We start from the raw sequence: 23,715 nt of genomic DNA, 5'->3' as shown, positions 1-23,715 counted from the left end.
CATACAAGGTTTTGATCCTGCCTGCCTTGTCACAGTTGTGAGTTAATTGTGTCCTGTGGTTGCACTGCGTAAGTCATGATCTAGCTTAGATTAAGTTAAAATAGCTACTCCATGCTCCCATATTAGAGAAAACAAGCGCAGCAGCTGTTAGAGTTCTCCTAGCTCCATCCCACAGCACCAAACCTCAGGTTTTAAAGCCTGCACTCTTCAGTACTAGAAAGGCAATCAAAGATGCATAGATGTAAAGTTACAAGATGGACACATGGAGACTGAGCCAGGTATTTCTACACAAAAAAAACCACAGCAGAACCGCAGCGTGGATGTGCTGAAGGAAACCCGAGGTCACACAGTATGGAAAGGGAATTGCACCAGGCTAGGTCCCTCAGAGCGTTTCCTTAATGTAAATGCAGTGCAATGCACAGTTCCTGACAGTAGGACATGTTTGCAGAAGGTGTCATGGCATCACAAATGGCTGGGCTGAAAAGTTCTGCCCCCCTCTCTCTTATATGCCCAAATCCTCTAACAAAGCTCAAGGGTTCTCGAGAAGGCAGGTGCTGTGCTCACACACAGGAGTGGAGCAGAAACCACAAACTGCTACTTCTGAACATAGTTCTCATAACATAATGAAGCCCAAATTAGAACAAAGAGAAATGCCATATGATTAAGTATTCTCTATTTATGTCTTCTAAGATTTCTATCTATACAGTTTTCCCTAGGAATAGGAAGCCAATAGGACAATCCAGCCATTGCTGTTGCTACAGCCCGCAACAGCTCTAGCACAAAAGCCTGCAGATCATGCAGCAAGCTCCCCCAAGTTATGCTGCAGCATATTCAGCTAACTTTAGGATCTGCTTTAAAATCAAAGCATTCCTCCCCATAAAGCTTATCTGTTCCTAGCCATTCCAGTGAAAGTTATTTTTATTTTGTGCCCTCTGTCATTTACACTGAAAGCAAGCCAACCTACACAGCGCTGTCAGGAAGCAGTGGGCCCACACTGTGTTTTTATGACTGATATTTGAAAAAAAAAAAAAAAAAAAAAAGCAGCTAACCATTTTCCAAAATAAAGATAATAAACTTGCCAGCAGGCTTGGATTACTGCTCAGGATTAATCGGCTGTTGGAATTAAACAGGAAAAGCCAGAGTGGAAATTTAGAAGTTCCTGTATGGAATCTGCATGTCCTGTTATGATGTATAGAGAAGCACCCCCATACCTGTTGGAAACGCCAGGACGGCAGGAGATGAAGTGCCCAGCCATTTCACAGGGGGAGAGCGGCGCGATGGTCTTAGGCACGAGGGGCTCTGCAACATGGAGCCCAGCACCAGCAGCCACAGTCCAAGTGTCCAGCATCCTGCACACAAGCGGAGCTGTACATGCTGCACGCACTTTAGGTGGCACTGTCACCTTACCACAGCCATGTAATGACCCTTTCCTCTACTTACACTGCCACCCCAGGAGCAATCTTCTGTCCCATCTGCATTACAAGCCCAGTGCTTTTACAAGGATGTGACATTTGAAATGGTACAAGAGAGCCGTTGGCTTCTGCCATGCCTTTAGCCCCCAAAAGCCATTCAGGTACCAAAAAGTTGTTTCCTATGGCAGTACTTATCCCCTGTAATCAAGTCAGTGCTCAGTCTCCTCTTCATCAGGCTGGAAAGACTTGACCAGCATGGCTGGGCCAGTCAGGGCTCACAGACCTCGACATCAGGCAACATCCACGTGGCATTTTAAGCTGTGTTTCCCCATGCTCCCACCCCATCCACTGAGCAAAGAAAGGGCCTTTTATTTCCCTCTGATACTCTCAATGATGTGTCCCAGCAGAGATCAAATTCACTTATAAAAGCCTGGGGAGAGAGAAGCAGCAGTGGAGTGCTAGTAAGCTTAAATTATTTATAAACAGTAAATAAATTAGAAAGGAATTGGTAATATGAGCTCTGTGCAGGGGTCTCTCTGTTCTGTAAAACGGTAAGATGAGTGAAGAAAACTCTTTTCTGGTCAAAGAAGTGGTAGAGGAGGATCAGCAGATCACAGGGGTGGGCCATGACTGTGTGCAAGGATCTAGCTGCTCCTACAGGCCGGCTAACAGGACTGATTCAGCCTGGTAAACAAAGCCAGCACTGGGGTTCATCATACTTGTCTTGATTTTAACACGCCTATATATGTCCAGTCATGGTATTTTAGGATAAAATTTTAGGATAAAAGACCCCTGCAAATTCATTTTCATTCCTTTCTTTGCCACAGGCTTTGTATGTGTCTTCAGGATGGTTGCTTTGGGCTTGGCTACACTGGGGGTTTTAGGCTTACCCAGGCAAAGCTGGGTACCATTCTATACCAAGCAAGTGCAATAGCTACCTACTGAGCAGCTCCGTGAGAGAGGAGAGGTTCCCTCTGTGGGAAAAACAGCCCGTGGAATCCAGTAGAAGGGCAGATCACAGGGCCAGGTGAGGGATGGTGACTTCCCCGAGATTTCAGCATGGTCCCTTAGGGAAATTTAATTTCATATTCACAGTGCCAATATAGAAATACCATCCTCGTGTCCTACATTTAAAAAAAAAAAAATCATCAAGCACACATATACAGGTGCTTTGCTGCACTGCTCCCTCGTCTGGGGAAAGGTGGGATAAACCTCGTATGACAGATGTCAAAAAACGGTTTGACTATTGGAAGATACTCAGCTGGTATGGGAATGATAATGTTATGGAAACACCAAGCAGAAGGAGCCCCTCTCACTTGCTGTGTCTCTATTAAGATGTACGAAAAAGGAATCTTTGCTAAAACGTATAGCTCGGTCTGATTAGTGTATAAGCAGCCAGCACTACATGGTAATCAGCAGCTTGCCGACACCTCGGGTTAGTAAGGGTGTTAAACTGAGCTTCCAAAGCCAGATGATATCAGAAAACTGTTTCTTCTTTTTCTATAATTATTATAGAAAAGGAAACTTTCAGCTCTTGTAGGCAAAAAAGCTGGAAAGTGCAATTCTTTCATATGCAAGAAACCACGAACTAATGAATTTTATACAAAAGGAAAGTAAGACTGCGGGGGTGGGGACACAGTCTTGGTTTGGAGGGCGCAGAGGTGGCAGTAAGGGGGGTTTAAAAACACACCCCAGTGGGGTGGGCTGCTGGGGTGGGGGGCTGCCACCCTCCCCTGTGCAGGCATGGCAGCGGTGGCCCCGCGGCACCCCACTGCACCCCAGGCACCCAGACCCTCCCCACAGCCCCTCTGTGTCTTTCCTTCTCAGGTCTGGCTGGCTTCGCTCGGCTCTGCCCAGGAGATCAATACGAGGTACGTCTGCGTTGGTTTATGGTTTGTTTAACAGCAAAAGAATCAAAAGGAAGGCAAGTTTCTTCTGCTTTTTACATCGCGATGAATAAAACCTTTTCACGTTGGCACCCCAAGAAACAGCTATTATTCTTCCTGTATATGACCTGAAAAACTCTGTAGTTCTCTTTATGTCTGCCTTTGTAGGGCATCTGTCAGAAGATCAGAAAATTATATTCAGAGCACTGAATGATGGCTATTTGAAGAACTACAAGTTGTTGTTAGTTTGGGTTTTTTAACTTATAAAAATCTTGTTTGTGACAAACATTTCTGATTCCCCAAGAAAAAAGCATACGCCCCATCCCATGCACACAGAGCAAACTGAACGCATCCTTGCGAGCATCCTCGACTGGATGCTTAGGCTTTATTTCATCATAAAGCAGAGTAACAGAAAGACACAAAACAATCATTTCTTGAGACCCAGGTATTACCCTCTGTGAGGCTATGTCAGGATCTCCAGTCACTGTGGTGTTCCAGTGGAGAACATCAAGAGCAGGTTAATTAGGGATGGATTAAAATAAAAGCCTCCAACTCTATCCAGAACAGAGCTAACCCTGCAAGAAATTTGCAGCAGCTCAATAATGGATCCCCCCAACCTGTACTCCCCAGTTGTCTTCATCATAGATTCAGTTGTTCCCACTCTTGTTCCCTGTGACAAATCTCTCCTGCCACTCGTGCCTGCAAACGGCGTGTGCTTCCTCAGTGGGGCTGGTTAGCTGGTGCAGGTCTGTCCCAGCCAGCCCCACAGCCCAAAAGGGGCTTTGCTGCTCTTAACATGTCAACTTGTGTCACCACACTGTGGGTCTCATTCATTTCCATCATCCGCCAGCCAAAGCCTTGCAGCTGGACAGGCCTCTGATGGGGGGGGATGGCCAAAAGCTCACCTACCCTCTCCGCAGCCTGGAAAGGCAGTGGATCCAGCAAGCTGTAGATGTTAGGAAAGGCCATGGTGGCTTTCATCCTGCCCACCTAAATCTACACGCACACCCCCTGCTGCTTTCCCTGCAGATAGTTAACACTCCTGCAGCTTCTTTGTTAAGAGTCATCTAGTTATGTGAAAGTCAAAGCTGGGATGAGGGATACATTGCCAAAAGGAGTGATTAGCAGAGCTGAGAGGCAGAACTCCTGCAGGACAGACCTTTTCCTTCTGGCTCGATGGGAAGCAGAAGGGCAGCACTTACACCACAAACTCTTCCAACTTTTTTCAGACCCTTTCCCCAATTCTGTTTCTGATGCTTGTGCATCATGAGAGCAGATTTCTCAAGAAAATAAGAGGATTTTTTCTTTTTCAGATTTTCATGCGTTACGGTCGCCAGCGATGGAAACTGAAAGGCAAAATAGAAGTGAATGGCAAGCAGAGCTGGGATGGAGAAGAAATGGTTTTCCTCCCTCTCATTGTTGGACTGATCTCCATTAAGGTACACATGATAACTCCTTTGCCTGCAAGCAAGGCAGGAGTCAAGAGGCTGCCTCCTCATGCACCAGCAGCAAAAACGCAGAAGCAGATCATTAAACTCTTTGAAAACGAGCCATCATTAGTATTTCCAACACACCTGCTAGAGTGAAGTGCTATAGCATTGTCCAATCTAGATGCTACAAGACAAAACAGTTTGGGAGTCCTGTGGGAGAGGTTGTCCTAACTCCCGGGGGGGGTGTCATAGCCACGCTAACAGGGCTCTTGCCTCCCGTCACTCTCCGGCCACTCAGATTACTTGCAGCAAAACAAGGGAACACTGAAAACCTGTTTGCTAACAGCATTCAGGAAACCAACAACAATGAAAAACCCCAAACCAAAATATCCCACTACTAATGAGTTTGTTAATACTGCTCAGAAAAGAGAGCAGCATCTGTTGATCCAGAGAAATATATAAGTCTGCCACTGAACACACACAGGGCCAGCTGGGCATAAGCTGGAACAGTCCTGAGGTCCGGTCCCACCACCCTGTGCAGAAGAGCAGCACTACAGTGTGAGGTAGCAGGGCTGTAAGATTTCTGCTCACGGTGAGGTGGGGACCTGTAGAAAAAACATTTTTGGCAGCTTCCTACAGCACAGCAGTTCCCAAAATTTCTTAATGCCTGCAGCCTCTGTTGCCCTCTGGCTCTATGCCACATCACCCGGGAAAGAACAACCATTGCAACTCCTAGCAGTCAGCAGTGACTTTTCCTCCCAAACCAGAGTCTTTCCACAACTGCTTCATCCCCTCATTGCTCCAGGCCTCCCCACAAACCTTCTCTCCTGGCTGAAAGTCCATGTGCTTTCCTTCCAAAAAACCTCCAACCTAGAGATACCCATTGCCTGACCCCTGTCTGGAAATTGCTGCTAATAATTATTCCAGGTGCCCCTGGTTGGGCAGCTTAAACAGAGGAGTGTCTTGAAAGTCTCACAGGAAATGTCCCAGTTAGCCACTGCAAAAACTTTATGGGGGAAAAAAAAAAAAAGCAGGTGATTACAAAGTCACCAACAAAATAATCCCAAATGTGTGAGACGGTAAGCTTTCATAGAAAGTCAAGCTGTGACACAAGGTGAGACACTCTCCCCAGTCTAACAACACAGGTTTAAGGTGGAAGGTTAGGAGAGAACCCTTTCTCATAGTACGTGAGAGCTACAAACAAGAGTCCCAGTACTATTAAGGTTAATGTGTATATTTTCACCCCTTTTGGCCTCTTTCCAAAGACTTTCACATAAAAGGTTCAAGAACTAACTTTCAAGCAAATAGCTGAAGGTTTGTTTGTACAGGAGCTGCATATGTAACGGTCCCCCTGAATTTTCAGGCAGGTATATCTGTAAGTATGAATAGTGCTCTACTCTTACTATAGAAACACAGATGGAGGCAGTTCCTCACCAGTAGATCTGTGGAAGTCCTCATCAAAGGCCATCATAGATGCAAATAATTACATGGCTTCAGAGTTACAGGAGATGAACACATAGAAGAGAGCTCCCTTGGGAATTACTGAATAGGCAAGCTTCATCAGAAGATTCCCTGTCGTGAAAATTGGCAATTGGTGAGAGAGTATGAGATGGAAGAACATTCAATATGCTCTTCTTGTTCTCACTTTTCCCTTGGGCTCTGCTTATGGTCACTGCAAAAGACCAAATACAAGACTGGATAGCCCCTCAGTCTGAGCCAGTGTGGTTGTTCTCTTCTGACACCCATAAAAACGTAAAGAAAACATACAACCATAATCATATGCAACTATGCATTTATTAAAAAAAAACCAAACCCACAACCAAAACCAACCCCCCGATTTTTCCCCTAAGTAACACAACAAACCTAGTCATGTTCTAGAAGCCTTTCAGCAAGGGTAAGAAAGGTAAGAAAATCAAACCCCTTGCCTTGTAATGAAGGATTACAATGCCTTTTGTGGTCCTGGATATCCTGTTCTTGTCTCTTACAGGTCACAGAAGTCAAAGGACTTGCTACTCACATCCTTGTGGGAAGTGTTACCTGTGAGACAAAAGACTTGTTTGCAGCTCGGCCTCAGGTGGTTGCAGTAGACATTAACGACCTCGGCACAATAAAGCTGAATCTTGAAATTACCTGGTAGTAAGTAGAGGTGGTTGATTTGTTGATCACTGGGTCAAGCAGCTGTAAAAATTCAACCAAAGAGAAAAGGTCTCTCCATGTGGTCTGTTCTCTCTATTTTGCTCTCTGCTGAGGCAGACGGGAAGGAATTGTGGCCCAAGTTTGGGAGATGAGAAGTAGCTCATGGTCAGCCATAGGTTCCCTGTGTTCCCTCTGGCAAATGGGGTTGTGCCTAGTTTCAGCTGTTAAATCGGGTTTGGTAAGTACTGGCGTTAGGAGACACATGAAACAGATAGTGATGAGTGATCATAGAATTGTCTAAAGTATATGCTTCTTCCCCAGGCTCAAAAAAAGGGACATAACTGAGTGCTCATATATTCATTAAATGTTTTTAACATTAAAGTTCAGTGGCGTTGCCCTGGATTGAGGTTAGCATAGCCAAGTGCAGAAGTTGGCCCATCTTTAAAAGCTGGCCCCTAAAGAGGGCTTCCTACACCATGAGGGTGGTGGGAAATCTCCAAGCTTGTCCATCTGCATTGGTCAGCCTATGTAAGCTGATGGAGTTAGGATTCAAACCCAGTTCTCACTGCATTTTAATGAAATTGGTAAACGTCATTTCTGAATAAGCATTGATGCATTTAACTTTTACAGTCATGTGTGCTTTTTCTTGTAATGCAATAAACATGAAGCCAGCAGTAACAGCTACTGGTTTCCTTTATAATGCAACAGCTCTATTAATAGCAGAGCACCTTTCTCATTAGTATGTGTGACACTTGGCAACTCAAATCCGAGAATACCTTTCATGTGAGAAGAATAACATCAGACTAGGCTACGTAAATGATTTCTGAGAGTGGAACACTTTTATCAGAACTGAAAGCCACACTTATGAGCCTGCTGTCTAATTAACTACATTTTCTTTTAAACACTTCTGTTGAAAAACTTGCTACCTCTAGGTTTTGATGTGCTAATAAACCACCTTTTCAAAAATCCTTTCCATGGACCTGAAATTCCTTCTTGCTCAGCCTAACAACTTTTTTTTTCCCTCTGCTTGTGTGTCCGTAGTCCCTTTGATGTTGAAGACTTGACCCCATCCACAGGAAATGTGAGCAAGGCATCTGCTCTCCAGAGGAGAATGTCCATGTACAGCCAAGGCACTCCCGAAACACCAACCTTCAAGGACCACTCATTCTTTGTAAGTTCTGTTCAGCTTCATGTTTATGCAATGAGAAGCCCTAGAGCAGTTCAAACACTGCAAACACTTCATTGCTTTACATGTCTAAGCTTTTTTCCCCTGGTTCCAGCAGGTTACTCTTACACATACTTATAAAGCAAGTGCCTTTCTATCTGTTAATCCTAAAAGACGGTGACCATGATCCTGGCATCTTTGAAACTATGTGGCCAATTATTGCATACCTATTCTCCTTGCCTGAATGCTATGACACTTGAATAATCTTTATCAAATGTGCCTTCATTTTGTAAAAGTAGTTAAACAACCATTATAGCACTAGTATTTTTAACGTATCCCATGACAAAATTTGCCCCTGTACTGAAGATATTCACAGGGTGCTCCTACATTTTGCATGAATCGAATTCTGAATGCTTAATCAGGACTGTGTATATACAAACTGAGTAGGCCATCTGCACAGATATGAATTTTACGAGTGCTGCACCCCATGCCTGTAATTTAGTACTCTGGTACAAAGCATTCATTTAACTTGCCCTTCCTCATACCCTCTTTGCTTTAACTGTTGAAGAAATGGCTGCATCCCCTGCAAGACAGGCCAAAGTTGACAATCTTAGATGCTCTGCAAGACACTTTCTTTGACAAGCTTCGTCGCAGTCGCTCTTTTAGTGACCTGCCATCGCTCAGGCTAAGCCCAAAAGCAGGGCTAGAGCTATATGTGAGTCCTGGTTTTCGTTTGGTGAAGGATTTTTTCAGTCCCCATGTGGCACCTCCATTCCCACGCATGCTTAATGTGTTGCTCTCCGTTACAACTCACTCATTTTGCTGACTGATTAGAGGGAAGAACATGACTGTGAGCCCATGCTGCTCATATTAAATCAAAATTCCTCTTGGTTTCTACAGGGATAATGACCAGAAGCCAACTATCTGTGGGCAGAGAGCAGGGCAGGAATACAAGCCAACAGTATTCTTAAAAATTGCCTGCTGCACTGATTGATGTTTTACATTTGCCGAGTGACGTGACTCTAGATGCTAAAAGCACACCCATGTTGAGGGAAAGAAGAAATGAACCTTTTGAGTATAATTATGTTTAGGGAAACAAGTTGCTGATAGTGCTGGGGAAAAAAAGATGCAAGTTTGGACACTTTAACCTTATGCACCTTACTAACATGTGAACACCTAGAGTTCTTTCCAGCAAATCGTCAGCAAAATGGTAGTTGCCTTTCATCTGTGCCATGCATTTCCATGAACTGGACACATAAAAAAGCAAGATTTGTAGGTCAGATAGGCAGGTTGTGAGTCCTATAGTGATCTTTCCCATAGGTCAGTCAAAGAGATGAACATATGTATATGCTATGACTTTTTTTGGGGTCTGTGTACACTATTTTTGCTCCCTAAACGATCAACATCCTGGTCAATGCACCACCACACAATTCTTCTGGTTCATTTTGGCAGAAACTCATGTTGAACAGGACTTCTATGTAACCCATGTTCAACGGGATATCCCTGCCACGTGCAGCACACACTTTCGACAGAAAAGAAATAGCATAGTAATATCACCGTTAAAGTGCCATGACACTAGAGAAACTTGTGGAGCAGACTATTAAATTTTAGGGATTGCTACTTTAGAAGTCAGACAATAAATACAACAGAAATCTATAACGGGTAGGAAAATGCAGACAAGGTGGCTTAAGTACAACACCATTAAAAAGAGACATGCCACAGGAACTAGAGCGGTGCACTGGGAATGCTGTCTGAGGGAATCGGGTAGGATGAGAAGAATTCAGGTCTCTGTTCTGGGACTCGCTTCCTAGAGCTCTCTGCTTACCAGAGACATGCCGAGCCCAAGTTTTCCAGCGGTTTTCCTGCTGAAATCAGGACCTGTGCCAGATGAAAGCAGGAGTTGGATTTGAAATATTTTTCCCATCTCTCAAGTCTTGAATGCTTCTTTAATCTTTTTCCTTGCATCTTTCTTTCCCGGGCACATACTGTATTTCTTTCCTCTTTCCACTGCTGCATGAAAAACATTTTCTCTCTTTCTCTGTAATTTTTTCAGTCGAATTTGCCAGATGAAGTCTTTGAAAATGGAACAGTGATCACTGAGAAACGGCCTCTTTCTTTTACCTTTGGCGACCTGCCTTACGAAGACCGTGTGCCCCCTGCCAACTCAGCAGAGTCATCTTCTGCTCACATCAGCTCCAGCCCTGACATCACTGCCACCCCCACCCAGCACCGAGCCCTCAAGTCCTCCAAGAGCTCAAGCCTGGACTGTAGCAGCAGCGACTCCCGCAGAGACTCTGTCACCGAGCCGAAGGACCTGCCATCCCAGGGAGAGGGAACAGCGGTTGAGAACAAGACCACCCCAAGGGCAGCTCCTGAAGTTTGCCAAAAATCCTCTGATGCTGGGAGTGATCATGTCTTTATAGAAACAAGTGTCCCGGTGTCTCTCCTGCAGGACACGGATGAAGGTTCAGAGCTCAAGCCTGTGGAGCTGGATACCTATGAGGGCAACATCACGAAGCAGCTGGTAAAAAGGCTTACATCAGCAGAGGCACCCATGACCCCAGAGAGGCTGCCATGTGAGGGATCAATTAGTGGGGAATCAGAAGGATATAAATCTTACCTCGATGGAAGCATTGAAGAAGCCTTGCAAGGGCTTCTCTTAGCTCTTGAGCCACATAAAGAGCAGTATAAAGAGTTTCAGGACCTGGACCAAGAAGTGATGCATCTAGATGACGTCCTAAAAGTGAGTATGTTTTCAGAAAATACTACCCTAAAGGAAATCTAGGCAGGCAGAATCTCCTCCCCTGCCTCACAAACACCAATGTAGGGTTTTTGGAGACAAGTAAAATTCCTCAGTAGCAGTAGATCTGCTCCTGTTTGGAGCATCCTTTCACAGTGTTGCATTTTTAAGCTTACAAAGCTTACCACAGCCTTGTGTCCTCAAACAATGGGTCTTTTAATCTGCTCAACACCTGGGGGAAAGAGAAAAAGGTGCAATGGCAGAGCCACAATTCAATTATACCCTTCTCTAAAGAAACCACTTGTGAACCTGTTGCTTGTGCCATACTGGAGATCAGATTATAGCCAGCTTTCTGCCTTTGAAATCTATGGGTCACATCCTCAGTGGGTGTGCTTTAGCAGCTAAGCTGTGGATCTGTGCAAAACTACAGCAGCTGAGGATCAGGCCTTGTAGCCATAGAAGCTGAATTTTCTCAGTCGCCAAAGCACAAGGCTCACTGAAAGTTGCCATCCCCTCATCGCCTAGGCTTCTTCCAAGCCCTTTCCTTTTTCCCCCGTGCAGTTTTAAAATGAGAGACATTCTGCCATCACACGAGGATAGACAGAAAGTATTGACAATTAGAAAGAAGAAAGGGGTTTTGCATGTGTGTTGTTAGTATGTTTACTGCTGATCACTGTGACTCATATCACCCCCATGAATAATAAGTCATGATGCATTACTGTGCAGAGTATTGTATACTCTTACTTGAGTATATACTTGAAATAATCATTTCAAATGCTTCATATTCATATGCAAGTTGGTCTGCTAGTCATTTAAGCCTCATCATTCAAAAACATGGCTAAGGAGGAAGGAGGGAAGCATTTATCCTTCAGCATTATCTTTTTATGAAGAAACTTTGTTAACATCCTTGTTTCCATTGGCGTTTGCAGCTGCATGGTACTTTCCCAAGTTAAGCACCTTTTTGGCAGCCTGCAGCCCCTGTTTCTTGCATGATTTCCCAAGGAGGTTCAAGCAGGCAAAGCTACCGTTACTATTATTTTTTGACTTCGTGGCTGCTCTGCAGCTTGTACAAAGTGGTCAGCTATCCAAACAGCAGAGCAACAATGGAGACTGTTTATTTATACTCTTTTTATCAGAAGTTACAATGGGACAGACATGGGATGTGGGGGAGGACAGACAGACAGAGGCAGACAGGATTTCTGCATGCTTGAGATGGACGCCTCTTCCAGATCTGCTTATGTCTGTGTGTCGCCTGTCGATCAGCTTGCAGACTGACACTTAGCATCACCAGCAGCCGTGCTGGGCTCCCCGTGCAAAAAGGACTAGCTGGAATCCATCTGTGGCTGAAGAAATCTCTCTTGGCCACCAGAGAGAAGGAGAAGCCCATGAGTTGCTGTTTGCTTTTGCCTGAAGAGACAGCACTACCAGCCCTGAAGGAAATGGAAGCAAAACCCATCGTTTACCCATCCCACTACAGAGGATGTGGGATACAGCACCCACCTGTGTCACAGAGATGTTGGGAAGTGTGTTTGATCAGCTAGTGACTCTACGGTCAGTTTAAGGAGTCAAGCATCGTGAGTGCTAACATATGAGCATTATAGCATTAAAATCGTGTGCAAAAGAATTGGAAACAGAACTCCAGGCCCCCTCAGCTCTCGAGATGGTGCTGAATCTGAACTCAGAGGCCAATGCATTTCTTTCTACAAGCTGAGATAAAGTCCTGGCTCCTGCCTGGGACTGGAAGATGTGGCTTGTGCAGCACCAGTGGCTCCTCCTCGCTCTTTCTGATCAAATAATCATGTAGCGTTTAAGGTGCTGAAGTCATGGCACAAACCAATGGAGGTGATCCATCAAGTTACATCTGATCCTGCAAGGTGACCCTGGAGGAAGCTCTGTGGGCATGTCTGGATGAATCACCACATGGGATCAGGGCCTTTGATACTTCCTACAGCAACAGCAAGGTTTCCATCACATTTCCTCCCAGTAGTGAGATGGGATGGCTTCCCCCCTCTCTAGCACTGTTAATTTCTGAATTACAATACTGCTTTTCTCTGTCACCTAGGAATCTGATGCCTGATTGGCTTTTCCTTGGTAAGCCATGTGGCTTCAAAGGCCACAAAAGTCCTCTCATCACATGAATACATCTGAAAATATGGGATCAAATTAATTCCTGGCTAAGGTCCATTCAAGTTACATCTGGAATAAATCCAATAGTGCCATTGGATATGTATAAATTGGCTTCTGTAGCTAGAACAGCAATTATGGAACGTGCCTTCGCCTTTCAACTTCCAGAGCCTTAACTGCTGTCTTTCCTTTTGGAGGATGCCAAAAGCTGCGTCACTTGGATTCAAGATGTACTTCTCATGTCTATAAAACACATCAAATTTGGCCAGTGAGGGTTTTTCTTTGGGGAAGAGAGGGGGATAGGATGGGAAGGGGAGGAGGAGTGGAAGGGATTTTCCCGTTCTCAGGCTTTGATTTTATATGCTGTGAATATGAAGGTTTGAAATGAAACACCCAATAAAATGATGTTTTAAAAATAAAATGAAGAATTTGAACACTTGAAGCTTTATCCTTTTTTTTCTTTTCTTTCAGTAGTAGCTAATTTCTGGGGTTTTCATTGGTTCGTTCTGCCTTTGCAGTGCAAGCCAGCAGTAAGCCGAAGCAGGTCCTCCAGTTTAAGTCTAACAGTTGAAAGTGCTTTAGAAAGCTTTGATTTCCTGAACACCTCTGACTTTGATGATGAGGATGGTGGTTGTGTGGAGGTTTGTAATGGTGGAGTTGCAGACTCAGTATTTTCAGATACTGAGATTGAGAAGAATAGGTAAGTTTGTAGCAGCTGCCAGCTGTGCTTATGCCAAACTGATACCCCAGCTCTTTGTCGCTAACAGGGGATCCCGGTGCACACATTATTCAAGGAAGACTGACTAATCCTTGATGAGTTTATAGGGTCAGAGAGTTCCCTGTGGCTGCTGCATACAAAATCTTTTAACTTCCAGGATCATTTTTTTCCCTGATCAAATATATGCAATCTGTCCTCCAAAGGAGAAGGGTAAATTAAATTGAGCTGACATCAATACTGGCAGAGCCTCTTCCTTGACATAGGTTTGGACCTGGCTTTCCTTGGATGTAATTACTAATTCCTCTGTGGTTTTTCCCCCCTCCCTTTGTCTTTTCTCTCTAGCCGAATGAGTCTTTGCAGTGGATTAAGCTTGTCAGTAACAATAACACAGGGCCAGATTTAAGCAGCATGGTGTAGGTTTCCTTTGGAATGTAAGAGTGATGACTGGTATTCTGTTCATGGCCCTGCGTGTTACCTGCCCTTCTTTCATCACTTCTGCTCTTTCTGAGAAAAAAAAAAAAAAAAAGAGAAAGAAAAAAAAAAAAGAGAAAAAAAAAAGCTGTGGTGTTTGTGCTGTGGTCTGCCATTGTTGTGTGACTTTAAGATGCTGTGTTTCAATCATTAGATCCTAAAAGCACCTTTGGGTACTCGGAGCTGACACGATGCCCAGCAGGAACCTAAGCAGCACTAGAGCTGGCAAAAAAGAACAGAACATGGTTGCCTTGCACCCCACGCTTTACAGCCAGGCAGCTATACTTCTTGCAGCTTATCATGGCCTGTGTAAGATAATTTTGAGTGCAAACAAGTAACCACCATGCCGTTCCCATCATCTCACTGCATATCCTCTTCCCAGAATAACACTTGGTGGGAAGAAAAACTTGAAAAATTGTGTTGCTTGCTAAACTGGCACTCTGAGCTCGGTTCAGTCTGTGTTATTTTAAGGATCTGGCTTTAACCAGGCACTTTAGCATAAATTTGAGTTAAGCAGCAAAAATTTAAGTTAGTTATAAGCTAACTTACAAAGCAACTAAAATCTTTTAAGTTAAAGTAGAAGTTAATATTTGTATTTCTGCCCTCTGGCTTATCCCTAGACGGTGTTGATTCCTGCTTCCATTTTTAGATGTGTGTGTGACTCAGTGTAAAGATTGCAAGTGTTGAAACTTCCGAACTTGCAGCCAAATGTGCTTGTTTTCTGGGGACTGACCTCGGGCTTTGCATTTAAACACAAGGAGAACCATTTGTACAGGACAACATTGGAAATAATGGTTTAAAACACAGCAAGAATAGCTTTATGCTTTTACGGAAACAATTGGCAAAGCAAGCTGTACACATCGTGCCTAAAACAGCATATGAAAACATCATGTCTCTTACTCCAGCAGTGGTTTTCCTTTCCTTCTGCAATGAGGATTAAATTTGGCAGCAGGAGGATGTGGAAAGCACAGAGCTGTTCTTAGCAGCTCGGTGCTTGGGGTGGCACAAATTGTAATGGTGCTTAATCCGGAGCGACTGGGGAGATGAGTCACCAAGACGGGAGAAAACTGTCACCACCGAGTGACAGTAACTCCAGGTTAAAAAAGCTTGCTGTTGAGAACATTGCATCGCTCAAGGCAAACCAGCCAGGGGACAGAGAGCTGCCCCCTCGGTGGGCACAGCCTTCCCGTGCCCAGCCAGGGCAGCGCTGCTCCGTTGCGATATGATGTGTTCATTGCGAGGTTTCTGGCTGCTTTCAGCTCTTCTGCCATGCTCGTTGCTCGTCGCCCTGAGTGAGAGTGTGTTGTGTGTCTGCTGTGGCAGCTGCCAGCCCTGCACTGACCTCCCTCATCCCTCCTCCCCAGCTACAGGACAGAGCACCCAGAAGCCAGAGGCCACCTGAGCGAAGCTCTCACTGAGGACACAGGCGTGGGCACCAGCGTGGCCGGCAGCCCTCTGCCCCTGACCACAGGGAATGACAGCCTCGATATAACCATAGTTAAGCACTTGCAGTATTGCACACAGCTCATTCAGGTACTAGGGCCAGCTCATTTGGGGCATGTATTTTAATATTTTTCCTGCAAGCACTAGTGTACCTGCACTGTGGGGTACAAGTGGGCTGGTAAGGTCAGCACTACTCCTGGGACTGCCACTATGCTGGGGTAGGAAGGTGACCTCTTTCACCCTCAACCAGGAAAGCTTCCATCATTTGTCTTGGCCCATCTCAGAGCAGACCTGACATGGAAACTATGGGGCACTTTGCAGGTGCTGCCCAGCAGGACCAACGAGCAGCACGGCAGTGACAGGGGCAGCCCCTGCTCTGCGTTACACATGTCCACTGGCTTTGCCGGGAGGTCCCTGGTTAAGGCAGCCCATGTCTTCAGAGCTAAAACAGAAGCCCGTGGCCTCACTGTTTCACCAAGCCCCAGACAACGCTGTGATGCTCAAGACCAGAAATGAATTTCTGCACATGAGGTGGAGAGATCGTCTGCAACAGACACAGCAAAGGCAGCACATGGCAGCCCCCCGGGACAACAAAGTTGTCTGTTCCTGCTCACAACTAACTAGTAAAACCTTTTAGAGGTTTTTTTTTCAGAGCCCAAGCACAGCAAATGTGATTTTAAACCTCCAGCAAGCTGCTCCAACAAGCAAGGGCATCAGGGTTTTCCTGACGAATCAAAATATACCGCAGCTTACTCTTTACAATTACTTGACTCTTCCATCTTAGATATAATTAGCTTTATTTTCCCAGAGGCCCACTGAAGCAATACAGAGTAATCCTGATTCCAGCACACTTAGCACTAAGCTGGACACGCTGCTGACTCACAAGTATGAGAAAAGGGGAGGGTTTTGGTTTAAGTACAAGAGCACACGGTAAATATGCAGTTGGAGGATGCGAGCTCACACTATGTCCACACACGGAGTAGATTTTCTATGAACAATATTACATGGACTGCTGAAAAAAATACAGATGTCAGCAGCTGGGAGTATTAGCAAATATTAGGGAATATTAGCAAAAGCACCAAATTAATAAAGGCACCCAAGCAGCTGATCAGAGCTGAAATGTAGTGGAGAAGGAGAGACCTGTGGTCTGCCTCCAGGCAGGTATATCCTGAAAGTCCACAGCCCATGTTATGTGACTAATATTCTTTTCTGGCTTTAAGGCTTATGATGATGGATTCCTTTAGCTTTGCAGAGTGTGTAAATCAGAAATTATTTATGCAAATGGCCAGTTGGATACTCAAGTGTCTGGATCTGGATGTAGATGTTAAAGATTTAGCAACGATGCATATCAACCAGGACCATAACATATCTCAGAGACAAGAAACTTTTGAAGTTAAGGAGATCCCATGGTATTAGGCAATGAATTTGCCATAGCACTTCAGGTACCAGGTGCTTTGGAGCTTTTTGTTTACTTCTGAGGGTTTTTTTTGTTCAATGACTCTCTTCCCATTTGTCTTCACCAGCAAATTGTATTCTCCAGTAAAACACCATTCGTGACAAGAGACCTCCTGGATAAGCTGTCCAGGCAGATCCTCGTGATGGAGAACATTGTGGAGATCAGCACTGAGAACTTGGGAAACATCACCTCCCTTACTGATGGTAAGAGACAAGTTAGGGGGGGTTTCTTCTGGAAAGGGTTTGTTTGGGCATGCGTGCCTGCAGAGATAATCACTGTGCAGAGCTCACCACCGCTGCAGGAGGTGCGACTCTGTTACGGGCAGGTGTAACAGTCACCACAGCAGCTCAGGGGGCTCACTCTGTCTTCAGTGCTGGTATCCAGAAACAAGCAGGTGAGAAGAGAAAGGACTTCTTATCCCGCTTGATGTGTAGAAGGTGGACAGAGGTCATTGCTGTGTTGAGGTGGGGATGCTGCCACCTCTGAAGAGCCGAATTCTTCCTCCGCCTCTCCTTCCTGAGGAAAGGCAGGATCTGCCTTATACTATCAGAGGCATAATACAACTCCTCAAACACTTTTATCTGTTTTATTTTTAGCCATCTCTATAGAGAATTATTTAGTTATTTTTCTAGTTGTATCATCTATTTTAATACCTTGGAAGAGTTTGACAAACATGTAGGTGCTCACCCTCGTGAGCACTCTGGCAGGACAGGTAAATACAACATGGTGTATTTACTTTGTTTATCAGAAAACTGAGGCAAAATTGAGTGACTCACCCAAGGCCACACAGCAGTGCTAGGACAGGGACCAGTCTTATGCAGATCATTTGCAGTATTCTCATATTATTTTATGATATTTAAAAGGATGAGGCATCAGTGCCCAGAACTGGATCAGGAGCAAATTTTCTCACATCCTACCACAGGAAACAGAAAAAACATGTTACAAACTTGGGGTAAGCACATGATCATGCTCTGTGAAGGTAATGGCACAGGGCGACCCACCAAACAGCTAATGTCCATCAGTGGGCTGGACTGAGATTTCCTCCATTTACCATCTTTTCTCTTCTGGAAGTTGATGCTTCCAGCACGGTTTTGTTTCATCGTTCCTTCTGTCTTCTCCAGCAATTCCAGAGTTCCACAAAAAGCTGTCGCTGCTGGCTTTCTGGATGAAGTGTACTGGCCCTTCAGGAGTGTATCACACGTCTGCAGACAAGATGATGAAGCAGTTGGATATCAATTTTGCCACCACTGTGAATGAGGAGTGTCCAGGGCTTGCAGAAACAGGTACCAACTGCTGCTAAAAAATTGTGTCAGTCATCAAAATGGAGAAAGGTTGTGTACTGGGCTTTACTCAATCTTCATTGCTTTGTTTTCCAACCCCTTGGAGGTCTGTTTGGCCACAGCTCCAAGATCTCATTTGAAAACTAATGCTACAACTCTTGAAACAGATTTGGCCCAATAATCACATTAGAATAGGAGAAAAAGGTGAGGTGAGAAGAAAAGAAAATACTGTTTTAAGGTTTATGAGCTAACTGGAAAGTAAGTCTATTCCCAAATACAGGTTTCTAAGTGATTCAGTGAAGTAGGAATCCTCACACTTAATTTTATGCGTCTGTATATTGTCCGTGCCCCAGGACAGTGCACGGGGATGAAATTCATATACATTCGAGTGAGTCTATGTGAACATAGGTTCCCGTTTGGAGTGGGATGTACCACACTTCAAACTCCAGGTATGCAGACTAGCTCTCCCTAGGACAGAACAGGGACGCAGGGTGACTCGGTCAGGCGTGGGCACCTGCACTGCAGATGCCTACCCAAGGCAGTGTTCTCCTTCCTGCTCCCTGCCTCAGCTCTCACAGACAGTGCCTCAGACCAGCCTTCCAGTGCCACACGCTCACGCAGGAACATAAGACCAAGCACAGCGAAATCCTGTCTCTGTGCGCATCTTCCCTGCTTCAGTGGCATCACAGAGATGCAACTGGCAGTGCATGTGGATATGTGTTTAGTGATTCATTTGGGTAGAAAGGGTGCTGTATTGATCAGATAGGAAGCTGCACTAGCCGTCCGTAAACTGGCAGAGGTTCATCCTTACAAAGATATCTTCTGGTGATGAAAGCTAGACAGGGAGAAAGTCTGTGGAGCTTCTAACCTAACCGCAGGTGAGGTTAGAACCTTTGGGAAGTATCTGGCTTTGAAGTGCGCTGTGGTATTTTGCCAGCAGCTTTTGCTCTCACTAATGCATCCCTTTGTCTGTGGCTGCCTGCAGTCTTCAGGATCCTGGTGTCTCAGATCTTGGACCGGACGGAGCCTGTCCTCTACTCCAGCATGTCCTCCGAGATCATTACCGTCTTTCAGTATTACAACTATTTTGCCAGCCACAGTGTTAATGACCTTGGAAGCTATTTGCTGCAGCTCGCAAAAGAAGGTAGGGTATATTAATTCTGATGGCTAACAGGGGAGTACATCAGTGTCCTTCTGAGCTCAGCACAAAACAGTCCAGGTCTTTCACCATCCTGTATGGAGAGACCTTCTGAATTTTACAATTCAGGCTGATTTTACAAAAGAAGGTGGTGAAGGAGACAAAGAAGTACCTTGGATACTAAGTCTGAATGCGCCTGAACATATCAAGGGAAAAGAGCTGATGCAGATAAACCCTCAGTCATTTCTATTTCCATGTTCAAATGTGAAAAATCTCTGTTGAAAGAGTTACTTTTTAGGAGATGGCTGATGGTGGTGGGCTGGGCCCAAGGTCTGGGAAGTTTTCTGTGTGGTAGCTTGGATGACGTTCCGGTCTTTCACCATCCTGTACGGAGAGACCTTCTGAAGTGCTGAGCAAGTCTCAGTAGCCAAGGGATCACAGCACCTCAGTGTCTGGCAGGCTCTGCCACCGAGAACTAAAGAGAGAAGCAAATGCTCCGCAGAACATGCTAGACTGCAATCCCTGGCAAGCCAAGTTTTCGTCTCTATTTGACACTCAGTCTGAAGAACCTTGCCTAGTTTTCATTTTTATTTGGGCATACTGTGGAGCTTTTGCTCTGAAACCTGGAAAGAAAAAGGCTTTTCAGACCACCTCTGAAACATATGAGCCCCAGCTCTTGGTGGCAGACATCTGTCAGACTGGGAAACATTCTCACAAAGATGCTCTGGAAGTCAATACACTGACAAGGATATTGGGTTTCACTTGTTATGGGGAGGATTTACATCTTCCAGCAGAAAGCGAAGATTTGACAAGCAGGCCCTTAGCTCTGGGTAGGCGTAAGTGTTGCAGTGTCCACCTAGCCCATCTACTCATCTCCTCCTTTGGAAGAACATCTGAGAAATTGGCCCAGCTTAAAGCCCAGAGAATTCCCTGTGCAGGCACACTGCAATGTTGCAATTGCTGAGATGGGGACTTTTTTATGCCCTTTGTGCGTATAGTATAAATCGAGGATTGCTAGTGGGGAAGGGAGCAATTTGAAATATTGAGAGGATAAACGAAGTAACCAGGACCTTTCTCTCACACTTCTAGCCTCTGTAGTTCAGGTGCTGCAGTCAGTGAAAGATGGAAAACTGCAGCAAAATGTGGCCAAAATAAACTCCAATAACCTTCCGCCACAGCAAGAAGTTTTGAGAGCTTTGGCTTTGCTTCTCAATGAAAATAAAAACGAAGTCAGTGAGACTGTGGCATCACTTCTGACAGCTACCACAGAGAACAGGCACTTCAGGGAGAAGGTAAGCGGCAGAAAATCACCCATCGCTTAAGAGACCTGTATTGTCATGACTTTTTTCTGCCTGTGTCTCGAAGATCTACGTGTATACTCCAAGCTTGATTGAAACTGATCCAGAGGGACTCCCTGTCTAATTTTTCTGCAAATATACAGGTCTGTTTCTGTCATTTTGCCCGTCTGCTTCTACCTGTCATTACACTAAAGAGGTACTAACCAAAACTCTGCAAATACTCCCTGAGTGCTGTGCTCTCCAGCTATCTTCCACACTTCAGCATTTCTGCTGGCCTGTCTCAGACTTGGCTTCGGTCCAAGGCTTCAAGTCAGCAGTCCCCAGCATCACTGACAGGCACAGACGTACCTCTGAGATCTTTATTTTTTTCCCAAAGGAGGCTGGGATCTAGGGGACCTCCCACCACTTCTGGAGGGGATGGACTGCCTTGGGCAAACACAGCTCAACTGTGAGATCTAAGATTTTAGTCTGTCACAGATACCAAAGGCAACGAGCAGAGCCAGCTTAAAAACAGAAATGAAAGAGAAGGGAGAGGCGGAGTAAGAAGAAATTAGGGGTCGGCTCCTACCCTTTCATGGCAGACTTTTCCCTACTATCCCTCTCAGGAGAGAGCAAAAGAAAAGGCAGTTGGAAGAGCAAGAGAAGCGGAAGGAAGGCAGAGGGAGGAGAAAAAGGAGCTCACTCTTTGCTGCTCTTCCCTTCTTCCCTGTCAAACCAGTCTCCTCTTTGTTTGCCCTTCTACCTCATCTTCCATGCTTGCAGCCTCTTGGTATCTCATACCATCCTTCTCGATCCCCAGCTTCATGGAGGCAGCATCTCAGGGAAAATATAACCTCCTGGAAGAGGCGTGGGTAGCTGACACCTGGCTCGCTGCCTGCAGGAAGGGCCACGGGGTGCTGTGTACAAGGGCGTTATGCAGCCGTGTGCTGCAGACGAGTTCATTGCACAGCCAAGTGCCTCTGAGATTTGCCGCTTGCACTGGTTTTGTTTGCTCAACAGCAGCTACTAATTTCTAGGGCCAAGCAGTATACTGGTCTAGCACCTCACGCTAACCTTGTAATAGTTACCTGCAGTCCCCCTGGGGTCCACCCCAGCCTGCTCATTACTATCTGTTACTCCCTAATGTAGCTACTACATTAGAGAGACCACCTCAAGGGTCAGCTCTGCAGCTATTCAGACTCCAAGGCCCATTTATAGCTCTTTGGCGATTTATGCGGAAAGGCCCTCAAGGGTGCCAGATTGCACCTCACCACAAGCTGGCCCGAGACTACTAAGATATAATGAGTAGCCGGGTCTGGATCTGCTGCCGGGAATTATCCCACCGTGTTACCTGCAGCAGGGCTCTGCCTCTCCACTCCACACGCTCACTGTCAGGGAGGTGGGCTGCAATCCCTCTCCCTTTAGTAGGGTAGCAGTGCTTCCACGCTCCACCCTTCTGCTCCACACAGGCACAGACATTTTCACCATTATTCTATCTGTTTTCAGGCCTTGATTTATTACTGTGAAGCACTAACCCAGCCCAACCTCCAGCTGCAGAAAGCAGCTTGCTTGGCTTTACGATACCTCAAGGTAAGAGGAACTCACTGTTGCACTTTGCTTTAAAGAAAGGACATCTGATAGGTACAAACAAGAAAGTAGAAATCGCAATAGCAGCATCAGTAGTGTTTTTGTTTTGCATCGCTGCAGTGCATCCTTTTACAGATACCATGTTGTCTGGGAACAGTTTAGAAGCTTCATTGCAAAAACAAGTGAGCTCTGCAATGACAACAAAGTTTATCTTTTGCATATCACCTTTTCCTCCCTCTCATACTGACTTTAGGAGACTTCCTTCCACATCTCAGAAAAAAAAATGTTCATCCATAGAGTACTGACTGAGAGGGGGAAAAAAAATCCTTTCCCCAGATAAAATTAGCTGTAATGCATGTGGCCTGCAGAAGTAGAAGAGAAAGAGGAAGGCAGGTCACAGCTCGTTTTGTGATAAATAGCTGTTGCATCTGGGCACTACAGCTTCAGCTAGCATCTCGTACTGTTGCTGCATTCTGTTCCATGACAGGAAGGAAAAATGCACTTTTGTTTTGGCTGTATAAAGCCATGGGAAGCAGCAGCCACCCCAGCCTGACTGACATGGGACACTGGGGCACAAAATGTGTTCTGTGAGACAGACCCACCGCAGATGGACTGTTTGTCCCTCAAAATGGTCCCCTAGAGAAGACAGCTCTAATATGTGACTTCGTTCCAGCCTGATACTTACAATACATAATTCAATATTGTTTAAATATGAAAAAACTTTTCCCTTAAATGAGATGCTAGCAGGCATCCCTGAGAGGAAACAGTGAGGGGCATTACAGCTCTGCTGCATGTGGGGCACGGTGGGGTTTTTCATCTCTCAGGAAAAGGCCAACTGGGAACCAGCTGTGGGAACTGGAGCCAGAGACATTCAACTTGAGCACTGTGGCTCCAACATATCTTGAATAGTGACAAAGGAGATTGCTGGGGAAAAAAACTACTGAGGGGACATATCATCATTTGGGATCTTCACATAAAAGCTGAAGCCTTTCTGGAAGATACTATTTGAGAGATGGGAATGCTACAATGGATAGGTGACTGTGGATGAGCTAACCCAATGGCAGTCTTACCCACATCATGTCAGCTGCACAAGGTCCTACTGTACATCTCTGAGGGATTTTGCAGATCGCAACGAAGCTCTGTTGCTGTGGTCCCGTCACTCACAAGCATTTGAGCTGTAGTCATCAGCATGCACCCGATGCAGACTTGCCCTGAGTCACGCACGAGCAACCACACTGAAGACCAGACGGTGAGGTGTAATGGCTCTGGCAGCTAAGCCCTCATTCAGAGCATCGCAGACCAGACCTGTGCCCCGCGCATAGACAGGGCTCATCCAAATACTGACCGTTGCTCAGTGCCTCTCCCAGGTGTCATGCCAGGGCAATGCCTGCCCTTCCTTTCACTCATCTCTCTTCTTGTCATGTTAAATAGCCTGCCAGAGACACTATGACA

At 45.5% G+C, this 23,715-nt stretch overlaps 1 protein-coding gene across 8 annotated transcripts in view; it reads left to right on the top strand.

Annotated features, from left to right (window-relative positions):
- The window catches only part of RIPOR2 (RHO family interacting cell polarization regulator 2), a 74,690-nt gene that overhangs the window by 42,716 nt on the left and 8,259 nt on the right, over nt 1-23,715 (top strand). For 2 of the 8 annotated variants that reach the window (XM_037382345.1, XM_037382346.1), the window contains exons 9-20: nt 3,240-3,283; nt 4,612-4,737; nt 6,716-6,864; nt 7,906-8,035; nt 10,083-10,772; nt 13,412-13,593; nt 15,447-15,615; nt 17,049-17,184; nt 18,103-18,264; nt 19,247-19,405; nt 20,489-20,691; nt 22,183-22,266. In XM_037382345.1, the coding sequence (XP_037238242.1) occupies nt 3,240-3,283; nt 4,612-4,737; nt 6,716-6,864; nt 7,906-8,035; nt 10,083-10,772; nt 13,412-13,593; nt 15,447-15,615; nt 17,049-17,184; nt 18,103-18,264; nt 19,247-19,405; nt 20,489-20,691; nt 22,183-22,266 (2,234 nt within the window). Of the gene's footprint in view, nt 1-3,239; nt 3,284-4,611; nt 4,738-6,715; nt 6,865-7,905; nt 8,036-8,597; nt 8,745-10,082; nt 10,773-11,698; nt 13,336-13,411; nt 13,594-13,953; nt 14,025-15,446; nt 15,616-17,048; nt 17,185-18,102; nt 18,265-19,246; nt 19,406-20,488; nt 20,692-22,182; nt 22,267-23,715 lie in introns of those variants that run through there. The other 6 variants (XM_037382352.1, XM_037382347.1, XM_037382348.1 and 3 more) reach the window with 6 other exon arrangements.

Source organism: Falco rusticolus, chromosome 3, assembly GCF_015220075.1.
Source record: "Falco rusticolus isolate bFalRus1 chromosome 3, bFalRus1.pri, whole genome shotgun sequence".
Taxonomy (NCBI): domain Eukaryota; kingdom Metazoa; phylum Chordata; class Aves; order Falconiformes; family Falconidae; genus Falco; species Falco rusticolus.
Note: the sequence above shows the minus strand (reverse complement) of the source record. Positions and strands in the feature narration are given on the sequence as shown.